The 27,789-nt window shown below is 38.3% G+C and overlaps 1 protein-coding gene across 7 annotated transcripts in view; it reads left to right on the top strand.

Annotated features, from left to right (window-relative positions):
- The first annotated feature begins 6,553 nt into the window (after positions 1 to 6,553).
- The window catches only part of LOC148183398 (uncharacterized), a 72,632-nt gene continuing 51,396 nt past the window's right edge, over positions 6,554 to 27,789 (top strand). For 3 of the 7 annotated variants that reach the window (XM_088061402.1, XM_088061401.1, XM_088061399.1), the window contains exons 1-3: positions 6,554 to 7,179; positions 16,812 to 16,945; positions 24,389 to 24,504. In XM_088061402.1, coding sequence (XP_087917528.1) covers positions 6,914 to 7,179; positions 16,812 to 16,945; positions 24,389 to 24,504 — 516 coding nt within the window. In that variant the 5' untranslated portion in view covers positions 6,554 to 6,913. Of the gene's footprint in view, positions 7,180 to 16,811; positions 16,946 to 20,688; positions 20,820 to 23,826; positions 24,098 to 24,388; positions 24,505 to 27,789 lie in introns of those variants that run through there. The other 4 variants (XM_088061403.1, XM_088061405.1, XM_088061406.1 and 1 more) reach the window with 4 other exon arrangements.

Genomic DNA, 27,789 nt, shown 5'->3' with positions numbered 1-27,789 from the left:
TGCTGGGACCTCCTGACATGGGAAAATGGATCAGAAGAGGACCCCAGTGAAGGTGGCTGTGGTCTCGAGGCACAGGCTTGTTGTGGTTTAAAACCAGTAACTAAAAAATTACTATTTCTTTCTGTGAGATATGGATTTGAACAAGAGCAAAACAGGCTTAAAACTTAAAAGGAATAGAAACAGTTTATTAACAAACTACAAGAATAAGAACACTAGAATAAACTTCCAGAAAACTCTTTTATCTCTCACCACTTAACTATTCTTTTGTACACATGATAACATAGAGACAAAAAAAAAACTTTAGAACTTTGGTGGTCAAAAACAGTCTCAATTTTTGCTAGAGTCTTTCTTTCAGTCTTTGTAGAGAAACAGAAGTCTCTTTCTGCCAATCTATGGAGTTTTTAGAGTTCACTCCTCCCATTCCACATCACTCCGAGGTGTGCATGGGTCAAATGAGTCTAGGGATGCTATTTTAAGGATGAGTTATTCAAAGGCAGAAGTCTTCTTTATCTGTCTCTGTGAGCTTTCCTGGAAAACAGCTTTTGCTTTGCCCTTCAAGGCTTCAAAATCTTCACTCTACTCATCTCCAGCAACTCACAGTATTACAATTACTCTCTCTTTTTTTAGAAGTCCACACTTTGAACACTCTATTCTTCTCATACTCTAGTCATGAATTAAAGGAGCCTTTTAAACTACTATTACCCATCTCCATAGCTTTTACAAAAAGATATTTCAGCTGTACGCATCTCCTTATTCTCTCTTTCTTATTTAAACTTAACTCTTTCTCTCACTGTTTTTAGTGGTTCTATGATGTTTTTTGCATGTTGATTGTCTCTCTCGTTCTCTGTCTTTTCTGAGAAAAAGGAGTAATCTGTTCATTTATCCAATTAGTAAAAGAATCAAAAGCTTTAGAAAGCTGCAAGAGTTCATAGTGTCAGGTTTCAGTCCCGCAGCAGAAACTGAAAACTTGAAAACTAAGCTCAGCTGACCGACTCTGCTTCTCTCCCCCGCCCCCCCCCCCCCCCCCCGCGGCCTTGTCGGCCTGGAGGGGGGGAAGGAGGCCAGGACAGACCTTGTTACCTTGTCAAAAGCCGGAAACCAAAGAGGGCAAGAGAACTCTGTCTGTACTTCTTAAGGGGGTGTTTACAAGTTGAATTCACTTTTTAATGGTCAGATCTGCTGTCAATTCTTGGAAATGACTGATAATTGGTCAGGAGGAAAAACTCCCATCAGCCACTAGCAGCTCTAACTTCCTCTCTTTCTAAGCTGTCTTAAAGGTAAAACTACACCAATCAGGATTTCCCACACCTGAGTCTACTTCTGGGGCAGGGGTCTCGTTGGCTCCTCTGGATATCTCAGCCCTCACTCTAGAGAAGTTGCAGACCATATAGAGGAAGCTCAACAGCTGAACTACCAGGAAAGTGACCAGGAATGTGGTATCCTTAACACTCAGGGGAAACTGGATATTCTCAAAGAGGGACATAACAGATTCAAAGGAGAAGAAGGAAAGAAAAGGCTGAAAAGCCTCATCCTCTGGTCTTCCTCTAACAAACTGTGTGCAATTACCAATAAACTCCCAAAATGTGCTACTGGGACTGGGAGGCAGGGTCGGGCGAAGAAACCATAAACCAAACATACCTGACAGAAACTTCAGTAGTTCTATAAACTTCCTATAAATCATTATCACCGAGCCCAGCACAATAACCATTCTAATCCGTGCCCCTCTACTGTGAAAGAGGGCAAAGACAGGTATTAAAACCTCAAAAACTTTTAGGGACCAGGTCCACATGAAGGCCACCACCCCGAGAGACATTATGTATCCAAACAACATGGCTACTGACTGCTTTATCCCAATACAGAATAAATACAACCAACACTCAGTACAGGTTTTTCCACTTTCTCTTGCCCCTGTTCAGGCGCCAAAAAACTGTATTTGTCTTAGTTTAGGGCAAATTAGGAAGGAAAACTCCAAATGAGGATTTCCCCAGGGAAATGCCCCTCCCCACTAACTGGTCCGGGAAAAAGAAAAAATTCCTTAGAGAGAAGTGGAAAAAGCTGTTTATTTAACAGAAATTGAGTAATATTAAATAATAAAACCTCTTGCTGTTCGATGGGATGGCAAATCTAGGAGGAAAAAAAAGTCCTTTTCATGTGGTGTAGCTCGGCTCGCTCAGGTTCTTATCAGTCTCTCCGTCGCTGGAAAGTGCTGAGGCCCAGGCCCCGGTGGGCCACAGGCGTGAGCTCCTGGGGTTTGGCTGGGTGTTCAGTCCAGAGCAGGCTTGCACAGATCCAAGAAAATTGGGAAAAAAACAAACAAAGGTCCAGGGAACTCCTCTGCCTCAGCTAGCTAGAACTAACTAAAAGCCAGAGAGAAGCTCTATCCCGCTGTCTGTCCGTGCTGCAGACACCACAGTCCAGGAGCGGGATGTGTGGGAGTGATGTTTTTCCTTAACACAAACTGCGTGCTTCTTCTTCCCCCTCTCTTGCTCTCAAAGCCAGTCTTAAAGGTGCAGAACTTAATATATAACATAAACCAGATGATTGGGGATACCAGTATCATAAAGACACCCCAGGACAGATGCAAGTCTATAGGAAAATGGACTTCATCAGTTATGCTGCTCCCAGAAAAATTGTTCCACCAGACAAGTAACAAAATTAATAATTAAGAAGATTCACAACCTGAGAGAATTAGTGCCTCTGATCTATAATAAACCTATTAGAAAGCTCAATAGCAGATTGTGCTGACACAGAAAAAAGTCAGATTTTAGTGCCCTGTCCTTACTAAATCCTCACCTAAGCCAGATTAAAAAAGAGCAATCAGATAGGTTGAATACTGATTTCAAGACCATTATCATGGCACAAATCACTGAAAAAATTTAGTAACATGTTACATATTTCTTAAGGTAAGTTCTTTCCCAGGATACTGAATTCACAGATAAAAGCAAGAAACCAACAGAATTAATCTATATATTAATGGAACTCACTGTGCATCATTAGAAAGCAGTTACTCTGAGACAATAGGTATTATATTTATAGTGGTGTGTACTGATACTGTCAGGAAAATTAATCAACAAACACCAGAGGTTTATGTCCAAAAAGGAGACAGAGGAGTCCTTTTACTTTATTTGAATAAAGGGAGAGGCCATGGGGCATTCCCCTGGGGTCTCTCCAATTTTTGGAGGACACAGCTTCCTTTTTATCCTAATTTCCCAGCTGCATTTCCCTCTCTCTTTCCCCATTGGCTGAGGTACTTGAGAAGTACAGACTTCCTGGAACGCCTGATATCTAAGATTCCCCTCTAATGTATAACCGTCCCTTGTTGAGATGAAAAATGAGGGATGGGACCACTATACTTTGAGATGATCTATTGCTCAAGTAAGCCAGATAAGATACCAGTCTCGAAGGCATGAGATTTAGACAGGAGCAACAAGTCAGCCATAGCTCAAGGTAGTCACGCGTTTTTTCTTCACACAACAATATATAACATTTTGGTCCAATAGACAGTTAACACGAAACTTGTTAACCTATCACCTTTGCTTAATTTTGCTGCACTGTGTCTGTCTCTTAGCCAATAAACTGACAGGTCACGTACTCATACGCACACTTCTATTATAGTTTCTAGATCTTTAACCTACTCTATAAGTCACATTATTACAGCTCAAACCTCACACTATTTTACTTAATATAATTTATTACTTACTCAAGACATATTCTTACTTATAACTATAGGAACATATGTTTATAATTTTTCTACTTAATGTTTGTGTACCTTTATCATCACATTAACCCAAGCTCTTTCTAAGGCTGCAGACTGAACCCTTTAGCATCTGTGGAATTTTCTATTTTTCCATTTCCCACACTCCCTCTTAATTTTTAATTCTTATGGAATTTATGATTTTTTCTCATTGTTTCTTTCATCTTTCAATATCCATTTTCATTTATCATCAAACCTACAATTTGTTTGCAAAGGCAAATATCATTTATTCATTCATCAATCAGTGGAATACTTCCCATTGTTTCTTTTATCTCTCAGTGCTAGTTTTATCTACCAGCAGACCCCACAGCTTGTTTGTAAAGACAAATCTGTCATTCCTCTCAATACTGATAGTTTTATTAACAGTATCTACTTTGCCATAGACTTAAAAAGAATTATCCATAATAGTGGTAGTTACAGTAGCATCGTAAAAATTGCTGTCTTTCTGCCATTCTAATTCTCTCTTCAATCATCTGCAATTTCTGTAATTTGCAACCTTTTTCTCATCTATGAGGTTGCGATTTTTCAGTGGAGAACCACACAATAGTATTTTGCAAGAAGGATACAGTGAATCTAATGGGGCAAATATTTTACTCAGTACAGGGAAAAATATTTTTTAAATTATTTTACTTTATATAAGAGCTACTGAGTCAAAACTTGCTCTGTAAATAATTCTGCTCCCTTAGAGGACCAGGCAGCATGGATGGGCTGCATCAAGAAGAGCAGTGGGTGATGGTCAACCATGACAATGTCTTCTGGGGAAGCCTGCCCTGATTTTACTTCTCCCCCTGCATCCTGTTAAGGGCTGTTAGGACAGGCTTCACTCTGTTCTGGTGTACTGCAAGTTGTTTAAATAATCCATGAAAGAACTTAAAAGGATCAGAGTAAAACAGAGATGAAGTTTGGGAGCACAGGCTCAGGGGACTTTGGAGGGATTTGGAGGTGAGGCTGAACACAAGCAACCTTCAAAATCCATTTTGTCAGTTCAAGTCTAGGGTATGGAAGGTTTTAAAAGCTAAAATAGTCATGTCTCTAACCTTGTCTTTCAGTGCCAAGATACAAAGTTCTTTAACACCCAAGCAAGACTGCATAGTGCTCAGTCTAATGTTCTCCAGTCAATTTAACTTTTAAAGACAACTTGAACTGTTACTCCAGGTAAAATCAACTTAATTGGTGTGAAAAACAAAGTTCACTCTCTTAATAAATTATAAAAAGTTTAATATAAACAAAAAGACAATTAAGAGACAAAGAAAATAAAGCAAAGGGTTAAAACGGCCGGGTGCTCTGGCGTGTTGCCAGGAACACACCCGATATCTTTGGGACACTCCTTTTATCCCATTCTGCTGTGGGGTTTTTAATGCATATCCATACTTTTCCAAGAAGTATCCTGCATGGCTACGCTCTGAACCCACCTTTTTAGAGCATGCTCCGTACGGTTATTTTTGCTGATCATCATTTTAGTTGGGCTTGATTTCCTTTCTCTGCAAGCGGTCAGTGTTGATAAGTCTGGGCCCCTGTCCTTCTGCTGTCAATGATCTGGTCCCGGCTGCTGATAACAGCCTGGTCTCCATGCCCTGCTGCTGATAACAGTCTGGGTTCCATTGTCCTTCCACTGATAACAGCTTGGGCCCCACTGTCTTTGCCCTCTGAGGTTTTCTTGCTTTGTACAGAGGGATATCACTCTAACGCTCGAAATTTCTCTACGCCTAAAACTTGCTATCAAGAGAAAAAGTACATACATAGCCAAAAAGCATTTAACATATATAATATTAATCCTAACACTTGCGAAAGCCAATATCACAATATGGATTTATAACATTGGTACAAATTCACAGTCAAGTTATAACAAAATTTGTTTCAAAATGGATCCTTTCACCCGGTGTGCAAGAGGCCAATCCACACACTGAGTTGAAGTATTTGATTTATTTACAGTCCTGTGCAGAAAGGGGGGCTGGGTGGCAAATGCACAAAGCCAGCACCACGACTATCAAAATTTTTAACTATTTATACATTTCAGCAAACAAAGGAATTAGTGTTCATTGGCTAAAAGTTACATAGTTCTCTTATTAATTAGTATTCTATCTTATAATGGTTAATGATTCTCTCCCTTCCCATGTTGATTAGTCCACATGCTCAGTCTCTCTTCTTTTGGGTCGGTGGTCCATGAGTCCGTGGTTGTGATCTCACCCTGCTACAATTACTTTTTACCCAGTCTGTGCTGATTTCAGCACAATTGCTGAGTTGGGTTTACTAATTTCTTCTTAATCTTGGGAGTTCTGCCAAATGTCCTAACAGCCCATAAATGCTGCATTCTTTGTGTCCACTATCAGTGGTACATCCTTTTTATCAAGCTTTGTTAACCTCCCCCTAGGTGTGAGATCATTGAAGTATGTAAAGCCCTAAACCTTAACAAGGAAATTCTATTGACAATTAATTTATGTCTCTAACACCTGGACATCAAAACCATTAACAGCTTATTCCATTACAACACTTGTTTAAACATAGAGCAAGTTTTCAAGGGTTTACTCCCTAGGGTAATTAAACTGCCTGTAATTGAGCTTAGCTTCCAAAAGAGCATTTAAATGGGGAATCTATTTTTGCTTCCATTTTTTAATTTGCTGGCAGAACATTCAGTGAATTTCATGCCAAATCGATTAACAGAGCCTAACATGACCTATTAAAGATGAGGTTTTGTATCTAGATTCTTTGGTATTCCAGTTTTAAAATAAAAAGCCTTTTCCTTTGCTAAAGGACAAGGAAACCCGTTAACAAGGTACTCAGGCCCTGTTCGTGCAAGAATTAGTCAGGTGCTCACAGCTGCGCCTTCCCCACGTATGATGGAACTATAACCATTCTGCGTGCGGCGTCTGGGCCGTCGTGCTTGCTTCCTCCGCTACGCGACCTCCTCATCGCAGGATCTATGATCCAGTCTCCTAGCAGCCTGAGGCGGGTAGCGCGTGTGAAGGGAAGCCGCGGGGGGGGGACGACGACTCAGTCCCGCCCTGGTAGTGGTGGCCCTTCTTGCAGGGGAACTCGGAGTCCCGTCGGCACGGAGCGAGGGGGCCTGCTCCACCTTAAGCCCCAGCTAGCACGGGAAGAACGGCTGCCCGCCCAGAAACACCTCCAGGGAGCAGTCGAGTCCGCCGCTAGAGCGCCCGCATGCTAGGACGCTCTGGCAGGCACCACGCGCTTCTCTCTGTCGTTGGGCCCGCCTCTCCGACTGTGTGGCACTGTCGCGAGCGGAGCAGTCGTGCAGGCTCCGCCATGATGAGCAGTGGAGGGATCGGGGTGCCGCTAGGCTTCCCCTTGGGTCCTACGTCTGTCATCCAGATCACGAACCTCTCCTCGGCTGTGACTAGTGAGCAGATGCGGACTCTCTTCAGCTTCCTGGGAGATATCGAGGAGCTGCGCCTCTATCCCCCGGAGTAAGCAGGGTCTGCGTCGGCCCTCAGAGCAATAGAGATTTAGGATGATGGAGAGGTTTAGAGGGGTCTAGAGGATGGAGGGAAAGGAAGATGCAGAAGGTCCTATGTGCCATCTTGAGTGTGGGCATCAGTCTCCCGCACGTGGGTGTGTCTGTCACGTGGTCCCACCCCTTTGTATGGGGCAGGAACGTTAGGGGAAACGGGCTATGCCTGGACCTAAGATGGCGGTCTCGGTCTGGAGGAGGGAAACAGTCGCGGTATCTCTGGAGCAGCCTGTAGAGACACGGCGAGTTTTGTGTTCTCATGGTGGCGGTCTGAGCCGCGGTCACGCGGTGGCGGCTGTCGGCACTGAGTCACAGCCTGACAAGACGCGTGTTCTCAGGCTGCCCCGAAGCGCTTCCTAGGTGCAGGTCTCATTTCCCCCGTTTTCCTGAAAACCTGTTTTCTGTGCCCCACCTTTCTCTTCGCTCGGATTCATACGAGGGGGCGGGGGCGAGCGGGAGCGCCCCAGGCTTGACCCCCGCCCGGCTAGCTGGCAGGCCGGCCGCGCCACTCGGGCGATGCGTGCCGGCGAGACCAGCTCTTTTTGTTCGAACGGCTGTTTTCTCCCGCGAGAAAGGGCCACTCGAACAGAAATCAGCATAGCTGTTAACAGAAGAACGGTACCTGGCCTGTGCTTAGAAATGTTTCTGATAGGACGTTTGCAATAAGTGAAAGTTAACAATGGACATTACACATTTCTCTAAATCGTAGCTGTCCTTATTATGTCAACTGCATGCAAGGGTTCTGCTCAAATGAGAGATAATATTATTTCGCAAACCTCAGTGTTTCTTCCAAGCAGATGGAACAGAAGAGGAAAATATCTAATCTAATAGATTTATGGTGATTTTTGCACAGTTTTCTAGGTTTTTATTTTGGACTTGTTCCACAATACAGTTAATACACTTATCAGAGAATAGAATCATAGAATGGGTTGGGTTGGAAGGGACCTTAAAGATCATCTAGTTCCAAACCCCCTGCCATGGGCAGGGACACCTTCCACTAGACCAGGTTGCTCAGGGCCACATCCAACCTGGCCTTGAACACTTCCAGGGATGGGGCATCCACAACTTCTCTGGGAAACCTAACCTGTTTCAGTTCCTCACCATCCTCACAGAAAATAATTTCTTCCTTATATCTAACCTAAACCTACACTTTTTCAGTTTTAACCCATTCCTCCTTGTCTTGTCACTATATGCTCTTGTAAAAAGTCCAGCCTTCTCGTAGGCCCCCCTTTAGGTACTGAAAGGTTGCTATAAGTTCTCCACAATGTCTTCTTTTCTCCAGGCTGAACAGCCCCAGCTCTCAGCCTGTCTTCATAGGAGAGGTGTTCCAGCCCTCTGATCACCTTCATGGTCCTCCTCTGGACTCTCTCCAATAGGCCTATGTCCTTCCTGTGCTGGGGACCCCAGAGCTAGATGCAGTGCTCCAGGTGGGGTCTCACAAGAGCAGAGGGGGAGAATCACCTCCCTCACCCTGCTGCCCTCTGATGCAGCCCAGGATACAGTTGGCTTTCTGGGCTGCAAGCACACATTGCTAGGTAAAGCAAGGTGATGAAACAAAGTTGTATGTTGCATTGTGTAGAATTGTAGCCTGTTTTGTCTCTTATTCTGTATTGAAAATATTTGGCATACGCACAAAATATTTTTACTTAGTCAAGCATGAGTTTGCAGAATACGATGAAGTTGTATTCTCTTCTGAATGCATAATTTTATTTATTTTAAAAAAGGGCATTTAAGTTAAGAGATTTACTGTAATATTTGTAATCCTATTGCCTTTGCTGGGCATGTTTATTTCTAATAGATATGAACTTGTAGTTCTGTTGATGCTCAACATTAAACAATATATGTGTGTATATGTACATGTGTATATACACTTGATAAATCATATAAACTCTCCTTTATCTAATTATGCATTATAATCTTTCCAAATAAAAGTATAAATTTTCCTTCACCTCTTCGAAATCAGTTATGTTTGTCAACCTTCTACTTTTTCTCTTAATCTGCTGAAGTCTAATTCATAAAATCTTAAATATTCAGTATTTTTTTTGTTTTGTTTTTACTTGAAAGGAAATAGATCACTGTCGCCCTGAAAATTAAGCCTTCTGATAATGTTTTCATAGTTTTAGTTACTTTCCCATGAAAGTCCTATAAACATAAGTTGTTTATCACATTCTTTCTAAGAAACGTCTTTTGATGGACGTTTCTCATGACCAGTGTGCTTGGGAAGGTGGCAACTTAATTATCCAATCCCTGGTTATTGTCGAGAATCTATAAATACTGGAGTCAGAGAATAAAAGACTTTTTTTGTTCTGACATTGAGAGTGTGTGAATCATTTCGTGTCCTTTAGTGACAAGATCACATTCTGGTATTTGTGAATTAACTTGGTCAAGGACATGGACCATTTTGAAATATTGATCTTGGTAATTTAATTTATTTTGGAAGTATTTTTCCCCATTATTGGAAGATGTAGTATTACATGTTTAGCTTTGGATTATCTTTTTCTTCCTAATTCTCTGATATTTTGCTCTGTCAGAGCAATCAAAGAGATTTATAGAAGTGGTGAATTTGATCAGGTGATCATTTCAACTTCATAGGAAATTCCTTTGATAACAGTGTTCCACTATAGTTAATTGTGCAGCACCCTACTGCTGACTTGAATGAAAAAAAAGAGAATATTTATGACTTACTGGGGAATGAGGATGATGTACCTATAGGCTCTTCAATGATTGTAGAACAAAGTATAGGGCTGTGCTATGAACTAGCATCATGAGAGAGAAGTTATTTTTCAGCAATTTTCTACATTTTCCCAGTCTCCTGTTATTGTCTCTAAAAATGTGATTCGTCACCCGGTGTGCAGTAAGACAATCTCACACACAGAGACAAGGTATTTGTTTATTTCATATTTGTATAAAGGTGGGTGCTGGCTGGTAAATCCACAAAGCTAACACATAGAGCAGAGAACTTGATCATTATTTATATGATGTTAATCTAATATATTCCACCTATCTACTACATATTCAATGTTTACTACTCTACTATTGGTTACTCCTTAGGGCTGATTGCATAAGGTATTTTGTAATTCATTATTAGCTACTGCACATTATTGGGGCTCATTCATTTGAATTGGGGGTTGTTTGGTGGTTGTGATCTCCCCCTGACGGAATTACCTTTTGCCCAGTTGGACCTGCTTTCAGTACAGTTGATGAGTTGGCTTTGTTAGCTTCTTATCTTAGACAAATGTCCTTTTAGTCTGTAAATTCTGCATTCTTCTTGTCCTTTATCAGAAACCTCCCCCTAGGTCTGTGGCCCCCCAAACCATGTCAAGCCCCAAACCCCAACAAGGAGATTCTATTGACAAGCAACCCATCAAAGACATCACTGTCATTAACATATCCCTTGGTTTTATAGGGTGCAACAGAGAATTTCTTTAAAAAGCTAACAGGAAGTCTCAATTATTGAATATAATTACTTACACTTTAATTAGAAAACATTAATGTAAGATTAGTTCACTTAAAGTTCTTGTAAGGATGCACAATGTGGAGAAGAGAGAGAAACCACCTCAGTTTTTTAATGCATTAAATAAAAGGCAGGTTCTTTAAGATGTCTCTTCAGTATTTCTAGTGAGCTTCCTGAACCCAGTGACTTTTCCCAGCAATTGGTATCTTAAGACTGGGGTTTTAAACTAGCAGTTTCTGACAAGGTCCTTTATTTTGTATACTGAATTTATTGGGATGACTTGTATGAATGTTGAGGTAAATCACACTATGCTCTTTGGTAGTTTGTCACTTCATATTTTATCGTCATTCATCAAAGCCCTTCAGCTTCTTTGGTCACTGCTAATCAGACATCCCATTGAGAAGGATGGATTTAATATCTGCCCTTTTCCTGAAAGCCTCTGTGAGGAAGTGTCTCTCTTGTGTATGAGAGGTTTTCACACTTTAAGCAGTTGCCAGTAAATGCTATTTTATTATTATTGTTATTTTCTGAAGAGGTCTGTGTGAACTGTGAATAAGCTGCTTTCAGATGCAGCATTGAGGGCATAGGAAACTCTTGGTACTGAAGAAGTTTCCATATGGTCATCATTCTGATTTTAGCTATTTGTCAGTGAGACTTCATTGACACTGAAAACAATATTTATTTTTATTGAAATGCTATGAATGTGTATCATATTTCAGTAGGCCATAATGCTTGTTACTGGTGGCTGTTTGTATTTACCTGTTTTCTTACAAGAAAAATTTAAATTTGACTTGACTGTATAACTATATACTGTTCTGCTCTCTGGAAGGCTTTCTATTGAAATTTTAATCTAAAAATTGAAAGCACCTATTTGATGAATAACGTCAGTAAACAAGTTATGTGGAGGTGGGCAGAGGGTTGTTTTTTTTTTAAATCCACTCATTTTACTCTTAAGTAATTTGTATTTGATTATCAATTTTTAAAGAGACTAGCTGAGTTTGTATTTTATCATGTTGCAATTGTCTGCTGTATTGCTTTAAAATTGTTGTCAAAAACTTGCCCAAGAAACTTTGACTTCATGAGATTTCTAACCATTTCCTTGTAAGACTCATCTCTTATAGACTGCTGTAAATAGCTTTCAGTGCTCAAAGATCTCTTTTATTCCATTTCATTACTATTGCCAAACATTTTGGTCACCTCTTCTTTCCTGTCCCATAAACAGAGCTTTAGCCTCGAGAAGTATGTTTAGAGAATTTGTGGGGGTTTTTTTTCTTTTGCTAAGTGCTCAAAAATGAAAGTAACTGATGCTTGTAAAATCCTTTCAGAAAATAGGATTTCTATGTTGTTGGCTTTTTTAATTTACTTGTACATATAATATTTTTTCCTTTTACTTACATCTTGAGGAAATTAGGAGGACTGAATTGCAGGTTTCTAATTTTACCAAATGAGATCTTGTCCTGGGGTGACAAAATTAGTTCTCCTCCCTAATTTGCCCTAAACTACGACAAATCTGTTTTTTTCTGAAGCTAAAGACTTACATATCATAAAGAAAAGTTAAAGATGTATATGAAAATGACTTGGAAAATTTTAGTTAGATAGGGTGAAGCAATTAACAAGAACAGAAGATAATATTACAGTCACAGCCTCAGTAAGAGAATTAATGTCATATGAGTTGTTACTACATCAGGGCCTTGGTGTGGATTTTCCACTTTTATGTAGAAGAGGGTGGCTTTAGTGGGGCTTCCGTCATCTTCAGTGATATTTTTTCATCAAAATCTGAGGAAAAACTGACATTTTGAATATCTGTGTATGGTCCTGATTTAGGTAGAGATCTAAATTCTCATGTTGAGAATGGAAAATTGCTGTCATTGTTTAACAAGTGCTCCTCAGTTTGCCATTTACAAAACCATGCTTTTGCATTGGGTTTGTCACCCAGTTGAAATCTGTGTTTCAGAGAAGACTTTAAAATTACATTTGTAGTGATAAGTCTTCAAATGAAGTTGTAAGAGGATTTTTGATTAGTTAAATATTGAAAAGCTTTATGGAAATTGAATTTTTACAGAATGAATTGTTTGAAGGCAGGGAGGCACAAAATGTCTTCATCAGGTGTTGAAAGCCCTGCCATAATACTGTTTGCTTCTGAGTGTTCTGGAGTTGTCTTGGAAGCTAATACACATGGAGTGTTTTTTAGATGTTGTTATATCCTGCACTGGCTGCAGTATAGATAAGGCCTCTGAGATAAAATACACAAAACATTATTTAAATGTGATCTCCAGAAGTATTCCAGAACATCTTATTTTGACACGTTATTAATTTCTGTTGTCTTCACCACCATCACCACCCTGAGAAAATTTTGACCCTTAGATGGATATTTTGTAGCCTTTTATTTGATTTTTCACTGTAGATTTCTGAATAGGTTATTCTATTGTTTTTGGTTGTTTTTTGTTCTGTTGGGGAATGAATGTTACTGTCTCCCTTCAAAGGAAAAGAAAAACAGTAGAATCATCTGAATACTATTCATATCTTTATTTCCTTTTTGAGTTTTCTTTCATTTCTAAAGAAACTGGATTATAGTAACCTTAAATCAGAGATGTAGGACTTGCTTTTTTGCATTGGTGATTTGTAACCGTAGAAAGGCGGCTATGACTCTACCTCAATTCAGCCTTGAAAAGGATTGAAAAAAAAAAAAAAATTAAAAAAGGGATTATAACAGAATAGGACTTTTCTGCTTTAAGAAAGACTTCTTACAAAGCCTACTGGGAAAGTTTAGGAGGCCCACTTTGTAAAAGAAGAGGACTCAGTCACTGTGAAACTTTTTAGAATTTTAGAAATTTTGGGTCTTAATTGTCTCCCTTGATGTAGATGCAGCATTGATGTGTGTGAAAAACGAAGTTCACTCCTGTAAATTTTAAAAAGTTTAATAAAGACAATAAGAGACATAAAATAAAGCAAAGAGTTAAAACGGCCGGGTGCCTTGGCGCGCTGCCAAGAGCACACCTGGTATCCTATGGATACCCCTTTTATCCCATCCTTGCTGTGAGGGGTTAATGCATATTCAAGCATGTCCCCTCCCTGGTTCCGCCTTCTTAGATCATGCTTTTGCACAGTCTCATTTTCTGCTTGTCATCATAATTTTTTTGCTGGTCATCATTATTCTTGCTGGTCAGCATTCTTTTGGAGTCTGGTTTCCTTTTCTCTGCAGATGGTCAGTTGTTGATAAGAGTCTGGGCCCCTCATCCTTCTTCTGAGGGCAGCTGAGCTTATCTTTCCCCCCTGCCCACGTCCTGGTACCGGTTTTTTTGATAACAGTTTGCTCTCCCTTTCCTGCTGCTGATAACAGCCTGTTTTCCACAGCTTGATCCTCCCATTGTCTTGCCTTGTCCAGATGAAACATATCTTTATTATTCAGAATTCCTATCTAAGCCTATAACTTACTAAGAGAGAAAAGAATATAGTGAAAGCATATAATATATATTTATCAGAATAATTGTGAAAAGCCAATATTTACAACATAAATTCACAACATGTGTTTTCAACAGAGGTAGTCTCCTTATTAGAGAATTTCTCCTTTTCATCACTTCTCCAGTGAATCTCATGATTAGCTTAACTTTCAGAAAACACTTTGTAGCAAGGCTTTCTTTTAGAGCCTTGTTGCAGTAGTATTCTTATGTTAATATTTCTTAACCTACTTCTTAGATAGCTTTTGTGATTGAAATCCAGGAAATACAGAGAGGGAAATACAGAAATGACACTTGTTGTAACTGACTCTGTAGTTGTTGGAATTTATAAGGTTTATTTTTGGAGCCTGTAACTGCCTGGAACAGAATTATGTTTTTGAATTACCAATGAAAACAATACAGAAAAAAGCTAAGAGATGTTAGAAGTTTGAACCAGAGACTCTTAAATGGAGGCTTCAACCATTTGGGTTGTAACATTGGCATATGTATTTAATAACAAAAAAACCCCAAACAACAAGAAAAAACCAAAAGACCCTCCCTGTTGAACTTACCCACATAGGCCTCTGTCCCCCCCAACCCAAAACAAACAAAAAATCTTGTGGCCATTAAAAAAAAAAATCTTTGCGATGAGCAAAGTCTGGCTCTTCAGAATATGTAATATCACAAGTTGCATGCAAACATTTCTGCTGAGTACTGAGATAGTCATAGCTCTTTGTCAGCTCTGATGGAAAATGTCCTGAATCAAGACCTTACAGATGGCTCAAAAGCCTTTTTTAAACATTTATTTCCTTCCTGAATATGAAAGCTTGAAACTGGGAAAATGTTGTCCACTACAGACAGACTAATGGACAGAAGAAATGTAGTAATCTTGCAATGTTTTTATAAATTGCATAAGGCTGACTTTCATAGTTATGTTTCTCCCCCTCCCTGTTTATTTTTCTTCCTCAATGTCTCTGTTTTCACAGAATTTTCCATCATAAATGTTTCTTATTGCCATTCTGAAGTTGACCAGCTCTCTAGGTATTTTATCTAGATGTTAGCATTCTGGTAACCGGAAACATACCAATCTGACTGCCTCAGACTAAGTTCTGGGTTAATTTATGCAATTAATATGATGAAATAACGTACCTAAAACTTGTGAGTTCTTATTTAAATGCTAAAGCTTAATTAATTCCATACAACAACTTTGGGAGTACTGCTTGGAATTTGAGGGACTACAAGATGGATTGGACTAAACTTGAACTCCTTCTGGTACTTCTGAAAGTTGACAAGTGTTATATTTGAGAGGGTCAAGATTAAATAGTTCAGGCAATGTATTTTCCATTATTTACTCATTTTCTAGAAGACAGATGTTTATTTTAATTGGAACTTGCTGATATTTCAGCAATATCCTTTTGTATTCTGTCTTTGAAGGTTTTACCTGTACTTACTTCATATGAAGAAATAAACTGTGTAAAGCATAAATCTTGACTAGGGAATACATCTTTTAAAGCAAACTTTGTTTTTGATCAAGATTACAAAGTTTGCATATTGTGCTTTCTGATCTATCTGTTGGTATGCTTTCTAATGGAAAAGCAAGTTACCCAACCTATGTATTTTTCATTTTCTTCTCTATTCTAGTCTAATAGTGAATTCTTCCTACCTCCTCCAGTGTTATCCTGTGCCACACTATGCCAAACTAAGATGATAAAAAAGATTTTTGTTATATTAGTGAACTAAGGCGTAACAGTTGTAAGAATTCTCAAGAAAGTGTTTTTATCTTAATATGATTTAACAAAATTTCTTTTGTGAAGGCCGAAGAAAGAATATCAGTTAATATGGGCTAATATCCAAACGATCCACTAAAAATGACTGAGCTTATTATCACAGAATTATAGAATAGCCTGAGTTGGAAGGGACCCACAAGGTTCATCAAAGTCCAACTCCCAGCCCTGCACAGTACCATCCCAAGAATCACACCATGCACCTGAGGGTATTGTTCAACTGCTTCTTGATCTCTGTCAGTCTTGGGGCTGTAACCACTTCCCTGGGGAACCTGTTCCAGTGTCCAACCACCCTTTTGGTGAAGAACCTTTTCCTAATATACAACCTAAACCTCCCCTGGCACAACTTCAAGCCATTCCCTTGGGTCCTGTCACTGGTCGCCACAGAGGAGAGGGCAGTGTCTGCCCCTCCTCTTCCCCTCACAAGGAAGTTGTAGACTGTGATGAGATCTCCCCATAGTCTTCTCGAGGCTGAACAGACCAAGTGACCTCAGCCACTCCTCATAGAGCTTCCCCTCAAGTCCCTTCACCATCCTCTTGGCCCTCCATTGGACACTGATGTCTTTAAACAAGGTTTATTTGGAGGATAAAAGATAAACTATAAATGATTTACTCGACAAATGTGTCCTGTAAATATGCTATTTACAATAGCAATGTATTTTTCTTTAGCAAGATTTGTAAAGAAAATCAGCCTTGTTAATTTGGGCTTTTGGCTTCTTTAAGTTTCCGTTAAAAAGAAGGAAGGGCTATACTATGAGTTTTTAAGAGGCAAGGCAAATTAGTAAATTTCTATACTTGTCTTTTGAGTAACTTTTCCAGGAAATCTAAATCTATTAAGAAATAATAGTGGAAAATATATGCATACATTTATTTAATATGGCTAATTGTTGTTTTTTTTCCTTTTATCTTGCAGCAATGCACCTCTTACCTTTTCCTCCAAAGTATGTTATATTAAGTTTCGTGAAGCATCAAGTGTTGGTGTGGCCCAGCATCTAACTAACACGGTTTTTATTGACAGAGCTTTGATAGTTGTGCCCTGCGCAGAAGGTTGGTATTTTAGATATTCTTCTGTAAAGTTGGTCTTTGTTAATTGTTTTAAGCTTTCTATCTAAAGAGGCAGTGCTCTGTTATTTTATTTCTGTAAAAAAAAAGGTCTTAAAACAAAATTGAAAATCAAATTAAGAAACCAAATTATCTAGATTAAATTGAAATCCAACATTAGAAAAAAAAATAGTTGATTTAAATTAGGATAGTTCAATTTTCCACAGTTATTACATATTTTGTGGAAAAAGAAGGTAAAATAATACTCTTCATTATGGTTTGTATTGGCAAGCTTATTCCCACACAAAGTTCCCTCTGAAGTCAATGGAGCACTACAAAGATAAAACAGTTTCCTGGCACTGTGATAACACTTCTGTTTGGATCTTAATGTGTTGCCTTTGGTGTGATGTTTTGTTTTTGGGGTATTTTTAAGATAGCAATTAATTTTTGAATTTTTTTAGACCAAATTCAAATTTTGTCTTGTAGACGTTATATATGCATTTGACTATTTTAGATTAATCTAATCTTATGTATTTTGCATTTGTGATGATAATTGCTGTTTGAATGTAAATATTTACCTTCTAATTTAATAAAAAATGTTTCAGTTTTTCTTTCTTGTTCCTGTGGAAAATTTTACTTTGTGTGCAATAAAAAGGCTCTCTTATGCATACTGGTACTCTTTGATTTTAGATAACTTTAAAAATGCAATCAACTGTACGGAATGCTTCTAGTGTAAAATATTTTTATAACTCTTAGTAAAATAACATGCTTGGTGAATGCTAAATTTACAAGTGTTTCTTTAACTAGCTTTGAGGTCCTGCTTTTACATATGTGTTGAATATGAGGTAGTTCTTATTGTTAGTATACTATCCCAGATTTAAATGCAGTTGTATGAAGCATGGCTCTACTTACTGTAGGCTCATCACTGGAGTTAGGCAGAGCCCCATTGACTTCATTGTGGGAATTGAGCATTTGCCCATTTGCATCTGGATTACCTCTTTGGAGTGGAGTATTCCAGTTGATGGAGTGAAGCTAACTTCATGTGGTTCACATGGTAGCTGTTTTGCCATGAACAAAAATATTTAGAAAGATTGATTAATAAACTGCAGCAAGTCCAAAAATATCTGGTATTAACAGGACTTTTATAACTGCAATAGTCAGGTTTTGGTTCAAAAAATACTGTTGACTTCTTGGAGTTTGTTAACAGTGGTCCCAGAATGCCATTTTTTGGCATGTTTGCCACATCATGATCTAGATAGTATGAGATTAGTGCTGCTGCAATGATGGTCTGGGGTTTTCCTAGCAAACTCTGATAAGTCTTAAAAATTTCATAAACTCTTAGATGGCCTACAGTATACTGTCTATTCTTGTAGCCTTGTTAACATGGGCATTTTGACAAGTCTTTGTGAAGCCTAGATTTTTAGTTGCTTTTATGGTTTGTTTGGGGGGCTTCTGGGTTTTATTTTTGGAATTTGTTCTTAAACCACAGAGGATATTGCTGTATCCACTTGAAGCTTTCTAGAGGCTTTGGATAGGCAAAATGTATCAGAACAGTGTCCTTATTGAAAAATTGTCCTTAAGTAATTGACTGCAAATTCTTCAGAATCTTAGTTTTACATTTAATTGAAAAGACCTTAACACTGGTTCAGTACTGCCAGAGAGGAAAGATTGCTACCTAATGAATGAACAATACTTTCTGGTGTTTTTCTTGAGATTGCTGCATAATGTGATATGACAACAGGCAGGTAGACCTACGTTTTCCTGTGTCTCTTGATGGTAGACAATGAAGGGAAGGAGAATAAAATCAAAGTTCTGAGAAATCTTGTTCCAACCCTGTTTGTAGCTGACTTATTAGGCATTTCTCAGAAAATGTATTACAGAAAAACTGTCACTGTTACAGACCATTCTGGACCCCACAGAGATTTATACATAATTAGGTGAACAAGTGATTGGGTTGTGAGGTCAATTTCTATTTTAAAGTCAGAATGCTGTTTCCATGTAACTTTCTAACAGAATCACTAATTTTAATTTGCAAAGATGTGAATTCATATACGTTTAACTTTCTGAGACCATAGTGCAACATTTTTTATTCACTATGTATAATTGTTAACAGAATCAGTGGAGTGTATAATGGGCTTTTAAAATAACAATGGCTATATTCTACTGGAAGGTTAAATTATATCGGTGGCCAACAGTGCCAGCAATAAAATGTTTCATGTGCTGAATCAAACATATAGGAGGGGTAAAATGAAACTCTGAAAACTTGGTTTTAAAAAACAATAAAATCTGAAATTTGTAGTGTATTTAAAGAGTGGTAAATTAAAATTATGAGGAAGGAATCACTACACAATGAAAACAGTGTTAATTCTGTGACATTTAATAAACAATTTAACAAAAGTATAATTGTAAATGAATTAACATTATCAAATTGTCAAAATATAACTTTCTTTTGTGAGTATCATTAGGTTTTTCTTTAAACATTGTAGTTTGAGAACACAAAAGTTGAAAGATAAACAGAGATACCACCCTAATAATTCTAAATTTTATGTCCACATTGTCTAGTAGATGGATTTTGACTATTAATTTGGTTTTGTATGTTTTCTCTGTGTGATATTTGTGCTTTATTAGATGACTAGACTGGCCAAGGCAGACCTGTTACACTTGCCTGAGTTAGGCATTGTTTGCCATGCCACTAAACCTGCCGCCAAGTGAAATCTTCATGGGGGAAATGAGATTGAAGTCTGGCCTGATGAAGATGAACGCCTTGTCTCTGTTTTTATTTTATTTTGCTTCCTTTCCTTTGTTTCTTTTATTTTCACTTTTTAATTTTTTCCCCTTTTTGTTTTGTTCTGTTAAATCCCTTACCCTTGTACTTGTGAACTGGAATTTCAGCTCTGAAAAAAATGATGTTTTGTAAAGGGTTCATAGTGTTTCATTTTGAAGTTGACCTGAAACTACTTGTGGATGGTATACAGAGAATTTAGGATATGTTTAAGTTTTATGCTGTGAATTATGGATAAGTTCTGTTTGGAATACATTTAAGCATCTAAATTCAACAGATGTGCACATTGTGTCAGACTAGAATAGTGAAAACTATATCAGTTTTAAGATGCATTCTTTCATATGTTATGCTTTGTGAGCTTATCTTGAAAGAGGAAAGTTACAACTTTCTGGAGAAATTAACTTTACAAAGTAAAATCATGTTTTTTCTCTGCTATTTTTCCTTTTCTCAGCAGAGTACTTTTAGGTTGCATGATCTGTTTAAAAGTATTTATATTTATATCTAATATGAAGAGTTTAAAATTATTATTTATGATATTGAACTTTCACGAGTATTGAATGTCATGAAATATTTGTTTGCTTCTGATGAAACCTTGCTCCAGTGAGGTCAGTGGCAGTAAGATTTCATCCTTTTGCTTTTGTGATTTTTAGAAAAAAACTGTTTACCTCTCAGAAGTACAAATGCAGCCTGAGATTTTTGTGGGAATGTGTTGTGAGTCACATTGTCTTTCAGCACTGTTATTCATGGGAAAATTGAAAAGTTTTGTGTGTGTATGTGTGTATTGCACTTTTACATGCTTCAGTGGTCATTATTTCAAGAAGAGTTTAAAAAAAAAGGTATCATCTCAATCTCAGAAGCCCTGGCATTTCATGCTGGAGTGATTGAGAAAGTTCTCATCCCTAAATGATGTTTGTTCTTGTGAAACAGAAGCCCTAAAACAGAAGTGCTGGACCAGGTGATGTGTCTAGTCCTCAAGCATTACTCTTCCCAGCCAGCTGCATTGGGACCAATTGGCTTGACTCTCATAATGCACCAAACTGAGAACAGTAGCTGGGAAGAGCTTTGTGTTCTCTTTTGGATTTAGCTGTGCCAGTTGAGGTAATTACAAGTAGTTGTAATCTCTTTAATCTCTGCTGCTAAATCAAATAAGAATCATGAATTGAATTACACAGAAATTATTTTATTTGTAAGTGTGCATTTTCCATTGATTTAAAATAGTAGAAAAATAACAATTAATTTTAAATCCTTTTAAATAAATGCAAAAAGAAAGTATTTTAAAAAAATGTACTTAGTTATTTTTGAAGCTGTTTTGGTGTGATGGGAGGAATAACCATGTAGTTTCAGTACAAAGAGAAATTAATTTCTGAGCACATGGACAGTGATAAAAATACTGTGATTAGTACCTACTTAACACAGATCTTTCTGTTCAGCATTTAACAAAATGGATTCTGGTACAGACTAGGTTGACTAGGGCTCTTAAGCATTTACTTAGGAAAACTGCATTTCTGAAGAAGCATAAGGTATCTCTAGTTAATACAGAGCTAATCTACATTTGCTTCCAGATTCTTTTGCCAAGTGAAGAATAAATAAATGAATGATCATATAATGTAATTTACTAAACACTCACGCATTCAAATAAATATTTCAAAGAATGTGGTATAGATGTGGCATATTTATTTTACTTGTTTCCCTTATTAGAAAATAAATATATTTGCCTCATTTCCATTCAGCTTTTAAATACCATGAGTTTAAAAACCAAAACAGTTAAACTAAAGTGTCCTAATTTGTTATGTCATTACTGACATATTTTGTTGTATTTTTGTGGGCTTGTATCCTTTTATAAAATAAATTAATGGAGGCTGTAACTTGTGAGGTTATTTGGCCTTACATATTAATTTGTTTTTCAAAACTGTTTAAAGAACAGGGAAGTAAATTTGCAAGATATTTCAGGCTTTTGTTTTTGTTTTTTGGTTTTTTTTTTACCCTCAACAGTTTATTTTGTATAGAATTGTTTAGAAGTTTAACTTGATCTTAAAACCTAGAAAGGGGTATTTTTTCAAAAGACACTATCTGAAAATACCAGCAAAATTTCAGGGTTCTGTCTGTAGAGATAGACCTTCCTTCATTCTTGAATAAAATAAATGAACAGATCTTTGTGGCATAGAACTGATCAACTAGATTTTGTATTTAATATTAAACATTATGTTGTTGAGGGATCAAAGTATTCTGGAAATAATGCTGCTAACCTTATAGATGTATGTTATTCATTTTTTTGAGCTATAATAGTTTATTTAACTGAAATTATTCAATTGATTCCTTAAGCAATGTTTGAGCAAACGAATAATGAATAATTTCAATTATTTCAGTAAGGTGACCCATATGCTTAAAGTTTAGAATTGTATTTAAGTACATTTCTGAACTTGACTCCCTGTCAGTTTAGTTACATGCATATGCATAACTATTCCTATCTAAAAGGGCTAAATGTCTTAAGCATCTCTTAAGTTTATCTGGTTACATGTGTATTAAGTGCATACTTAAATTTTGCATATGCTTATATATATTATTGACTAAGGATCTAAATTACAATGCAGATGTACCACTTTAGGAGTCATTGAATTTACTTGAGCCATGTGTGTTGATCCTGTAGAAACCTCTATGAGTATCCAGTTAATTGCAAGATGCTAACTCATCAATCATTTGAAAACACTTAATTATTTTGTTTTTCAGAAGAACTGGTATATAACTGTATGCCTAATTTACACACACAGTTGTTGGAATGGTATATTTGGAAGCCTGTCAGTTAGCTACATAGTAGGCAGGATGTGAGGCAAGGTACCTGATTCTCATTAGCAGTCTGGCAAATCAAGTACACCTCTCATTGCATGCCTGACTTCAAAATGAGACCTGTTAAGAGTGCTCAGCATTGTGATGATGACTCAGATTTATGCAGGATTTTATAAAAGCCCTGGAAAACATAATTGCACAGTTAATTCTTAATTGTTAATAATTTCCCTATTTTTCTCCTTTAGATAGCAAAATAAAGTGGTTTGTTATATGTTAAGGAGCAAGGTGCCTCAAAACTTGGCATAAATAAAATAACTAAATAGAAGGTGTGAAAAAAAGAGTGCTTTTATTTTATCTTTTCTAACCCACCCATGCTATATATAAATTAATTTTCATCTATATTTGTTTTGTCCTTTGTATCTTCAACCCTAACCAAGTCCTTGCTGCAGATCTGTAGAACAGGTTTGCAATTTTTGTCTTTTTATTTTTTTTAAGTAGTATGATTCCTGTGGGGCTTATTTTCAGAAATATAACTAAAATTGCAGTGTTTTGAAAGTAATATTTTGGCTTTTGATAACAATATTTATAATAATTTTTAAATTCTGAAGTTAAGGGCTTTATAGTTAAAACATACAAAATTTGAACCAAATCAGTAAAAGCCACTGGCACAGTATTTGTATATACCTTGACTTTTAAAACAATGTTTAAATAAAAGCATTTACATTATTAAAATGCATGGGGTAATACCAAAGGGCTCAGATGGATAGCATATATACAGTTACTCCAGTAATTTTGAATAAATCATAGATAACTAATGTAATTAGAGCTTCTTTATTTTTTCAGTTCAGTGTTTAATATTTGTACCAGTTTAAATGCCTTTGCATTTCAAATTCAAAACATACATTTAATTGCATTTGTGATTATTGCATCTTCTGATTTTTAAATTTTTTTTTATTATTTAATTAGCAGTCGAATTGTAACTAACTTTGAATGAAATCTGTGTTTAGTTCAGATTAGATATTGCTTAAACTTTTTGCATGACAAGGAAAATATAATATGGTTGAAATAGTAGGAAATACAAGAAAATACAGCTTGCTTAGATGATCAGTTATGAACCTCTTCAATTTCAGTAAATTTAAAGCTAATTTATCAAAATTTTAGATAAACTGAGGTGACCTAGAATGTAAGACAGTACAAATATAAATTTTCCAACCCTTCCTCCACTCCCAGCTTCATTTGTAGTATGTCTTGTGTGGAGTCACAGTAGGGTTTTTTTATTTTTATTTATTTTTATTTATTTTTACATCAAAAGTAGGTAACACCAGAGGGTGAAAAAGCTCATGAATTTCAGTTAACACATACTTTGTTTCTTTCTTTTTTTAACTGATTTGGTTATTTGCCAATTCTGGGGATTAAACTTTAAAAAAATGTTCTTCTTTTCTGTATCTGATGTTCTGTGTGCTATTAGTGATGCAGCCAACACGAACGGTTGTCATGTGTAAAACAGCTTTCGATCACCGTGAAAACACCGCCCCGGGAAAGCGTCCATGCTTGATATCGTTTGGTTCATGAACATTAAGTTTCCAGTACAGGTGACCCATAGCTCCAAGTGTTAAATAATTGTGTACATTATTCAGTTTTTAAAATAATAATCCATTAATGACATTGCTAGTCTTTGAAGTTCTACTCACTTTTGTTTTTCCTAGTAGAGGCAGGGTAAAAGGAAATACTTGAATTCATATCTGTTTCTTTGTAAGGATCTGGTAAATAGATTCATTCTTATTTATTACTTTTTTAAATGCAAGGGTAATCGTAAAATCATAGAAAGAGTAACATCTGTGTAGTGTTCCAACTCTGTGTAATGCTTTCCTTCGCTTCTTCAGGTAAAATCCCAGATGAAGCCAAAGCCCTTTCTCTACTGGCACCTGCTCCTGCTATGACAAGTCTGATGCCCGGTGCAGGGTTGCTTCCTATACCTACACCAACCCCTTTGACTACAGTAAGTAAAATTAAGTCTCTATTTGATTTCTGGTTTTCCTTTATACTCAGTAGCCTTTCTGTGTTCAGAGAGCAAGAACTATCAGATCTGTGGATGTTGTCTTCTCATATGCTAAATCAGTGAGGATTTAGCTGTGGTGCCTAGAGGGTAGATCACAAGACATCCATGCACTACCTTTCCTGGGTGTTTCTTTCAGATCCTCAGTTTGCAAAATAGTGGGTAAATATTGGGTTTGGTTGAGTTCATTTTAGTTGTTGTCCCTTCACTATACCCATTAATTTGATCCACTGGCAATGCTATTCATTTCCTAATAAATTATTAAAAGATCATAGTTAAATTGAAAGATTTCTTCATAATATTAAAATGCTGCAATAGGATGTTTTTGCAATAGGATGATTTGACCCTGGTGGAAGCTGAGGTAAGCCTGACTGGAAATGAGAGGAAAAAACATCCCATTGTGACTGGCCCAGAGGCCCCGTGCATTTTGGGCATAGACTTCCTCAGAAGCAGGTGTTTCAAAGACCCAAAGGGACTCAGGTGGGCGTTTGGAATAACTGCTGTGGAGAGAGAGGGCATTAAGCAATTGAACACCTTGCCTGGACTATCAGAGAACCCATCTGCAGTAGGCCGCCTGAAAGGGGAAGGGCAACAAGTACCAATTGCCAGCTCGACGGTGCACCACTGACAGTATAGAACAACTCGAGATGCTGTGATTCCCATCCATAAGATGATCCGTGAGCTGGAGAGCCAAGGGGTGGTCAGCAAGGCCCACTCACCCTTCAACAGCCCCATTTTGGCCTGTGCAAATCTGAAGGAGAATGGAGATTGACTGTGGACTATTGTGCCTTGAATGAAGTGACTCCACCGTTGAGCGCTGCTGTGCTGGACTTGTTGGAGCTCCAGTACGAGCTGGAGTCCAAAGCAGTGAAGTGGTACGCCATTATTGACGTTGCGGATGTGTTTTTCTCCATTCCTCTGGCAGCAGAATGCAGGCCTCAGTTTGCCTTCACCTGGAGGGACGTGCAATACGCCTGGAACCAACTGCCCCAGGGGTGGAAGCACGGTCCCACCATCTACCATGGGCTGATTCAGACTGCAGTAGAAAAGGGTGAGGCTGCAGAACATCTGCAGTACATCCATATCATCATTGTGTGGGGGAACACTGCAGCAGAAGAGTTTGAGAAAAAAGATAAAATCATCCAGATTCTCCTGAAAGCCAGTTTTGCCATCAAGAAGAGCAAAGTGAAGGGATCTGCTCAAGAGATCCAGTCCCTGAGAGTAAAGTGGCAAGATGGATGGCATCAGATTCCCACCGAGGTCATCAATAACATCACAGCAATGTCTCCACCGACCAGCAAGAAGGAAACGCAAGCTTTCCTAGGCACTATAGGCTTTTGGAGAATTCATATTCCTGAATACAGCCAGATTGTGAGCCCTTTCTAGCTGGTTACCCCCAAAAAGATCAGTTTCCACTGGGGCCCTGAACAGCAACAAACCTTTGCCCAGATCAAGCAAGAAATTGCTTGTGCAGTAGCCCTTGGTCCAGTCAGATCAGGACCAGAAGTAAAGAACATGCTCTACTCTGCAGCCAGGAGCCATGGTTTGTCCTGTAGCCTTTGGGAGAAGGTGCCTGGTGAGATTTGGGGTTGACCACTGGGATTCTGGAGCTGAAGTTACAGAGGGGCCAAAGCCAACTACATTCCAACAGAGAAGGAAATTTTGGCAGCCTATGAAGCAGTCCAAGCTGCCTCAGAGATAATAGGCACTGAAGCACAACTCCTTCTGGCACCCAGACTACTGGTGCTAGGGTGGATGTTCAAAGCAAAAGTTCCCTCAGTCCACCATGCCACCAATGCCACATGGAGAAAATGGATTGCTCTCATCACACAGCACACCCATATCGGAAAACTGAAGCGTCATGTGATCTTGGAAATAATTACAAATTGGCCTGATGGTGAAAACTTTGGTCTCACTGACAAAGAGGATCAAGAACAAGTGACACGTGCTGAGGAAGCTCCACTGTACAACCAACTGCCAGGAGAAGAAACACAATGCTCTCTTTTCACTGACGGTTCCTGTTGTGTTGTAGGGATGAAATGAAAGTGGAACGCAGCCGTATGAAGCCCCACGTGACAGGTTGCAGAACTTACTGAAGGAGGTGGATTGAGCCAACTTGGTGAACTCAAAGCTGTTCAGCTGGCCCTCAGGTGGGCTTTTGGGATAGCTGCTGTAGAGACAGAAGACATTAGACAATTGAACACCTTGCCTGGTCTTTCAGAGGACCCTTCTGTGGTAAGACTCCTAAGGGTTGGGGCAATGCATCAGAGGAATTTTTTGAGAAAGGGGAGAAAATAATCCAAATCCTCCTGAACTCCAGTTTTGCCATAAAGCACAGTAAGGTCAAGGGACCTGCCCAGGAAATTGAGTTCCTGGGGGTAAAATGACAAGGCATGCACAGACAGATTCCAACAGAGGTGGTCAATAAGATAGCTGCTATGTCTCCACCGACCAGCAAGAAGGAAACACAGGCTTTCCTAGGCATCATGGGTTTTTGGAGGATGCATGTCCCAGAGTACAGCCAGATTTTAAGCCCTCTCTACCTTGTGACGTGAAATAAAAATTATTTCAAGTGGGACCCTGAACAACAGCAAGCCTTTGAACAAATTAAATAGGAGCTTCCTCATGAGTAGCCCTTGGACCAATCAGAACTGGACAGGATGTGAAAAATGAGCTCTACACTGCAGTCAGGGAGAATGGTCTTTCCTGAAGCCTCTGGCAGAATGTACCTGGAGAGACTTGAGGATGATCTCTCAGGTTCTGGAGTCGGGGATTCAAAGGATCTGAGCCCAGCTACACCCCAACTGAAAACGAGATTCTTGTAGCCTATGAAGGGGTTCAAGCTGCCTCAGAAGTGATTGGCACCAAAGCAGAGCTTCTTCTGGCACCCTGACTACCAGTGCTTGGCTGGATGTTAAAAGGGAAAGTCCCTGCAACACATCACGCCACTGATACAACATGGAGTAAGTGGATTGCTCTCATCCCACAGCAAGCTCATATAGGAAATATGAATCACCCTGGGATTTTGGAAGTCATCACAAATTGTCCTACGTGTGAGAATTCTGGATTATCATCAGAAGAGGAACAAGAGCAGGTGACATATGCAGAGGAGGCCCCACCATATAACCAGCTACTAGAGAGTGAGAGGTGATACTCTCTCTTCACTGATGGATCTTGCCATATCATAGGGACCAGTAGGAAATGGAAAGCAGCTGTATGGAGCCCTAC

Source organism: Pseudopodoces humilis, chromosome 12 (genome assembly GCF_049639895.1).
Source record: "Pseudopodoces humilis isolate 2021_Gansu_Grassland_sample_001 chromosome 12, ASM4963989v1, whole genome shotgun sequence".
Taxonomy (NCBI): domain Eukaryota; kingdom Metazoa; phylum Chordata; class Aves; order Passeriformes; family Paridae; genus Pseudopodoces; species Pseudopodoces humilis.
This window is presented reverse-complemented; position numbering and strand designations above follow the sequence as displayed.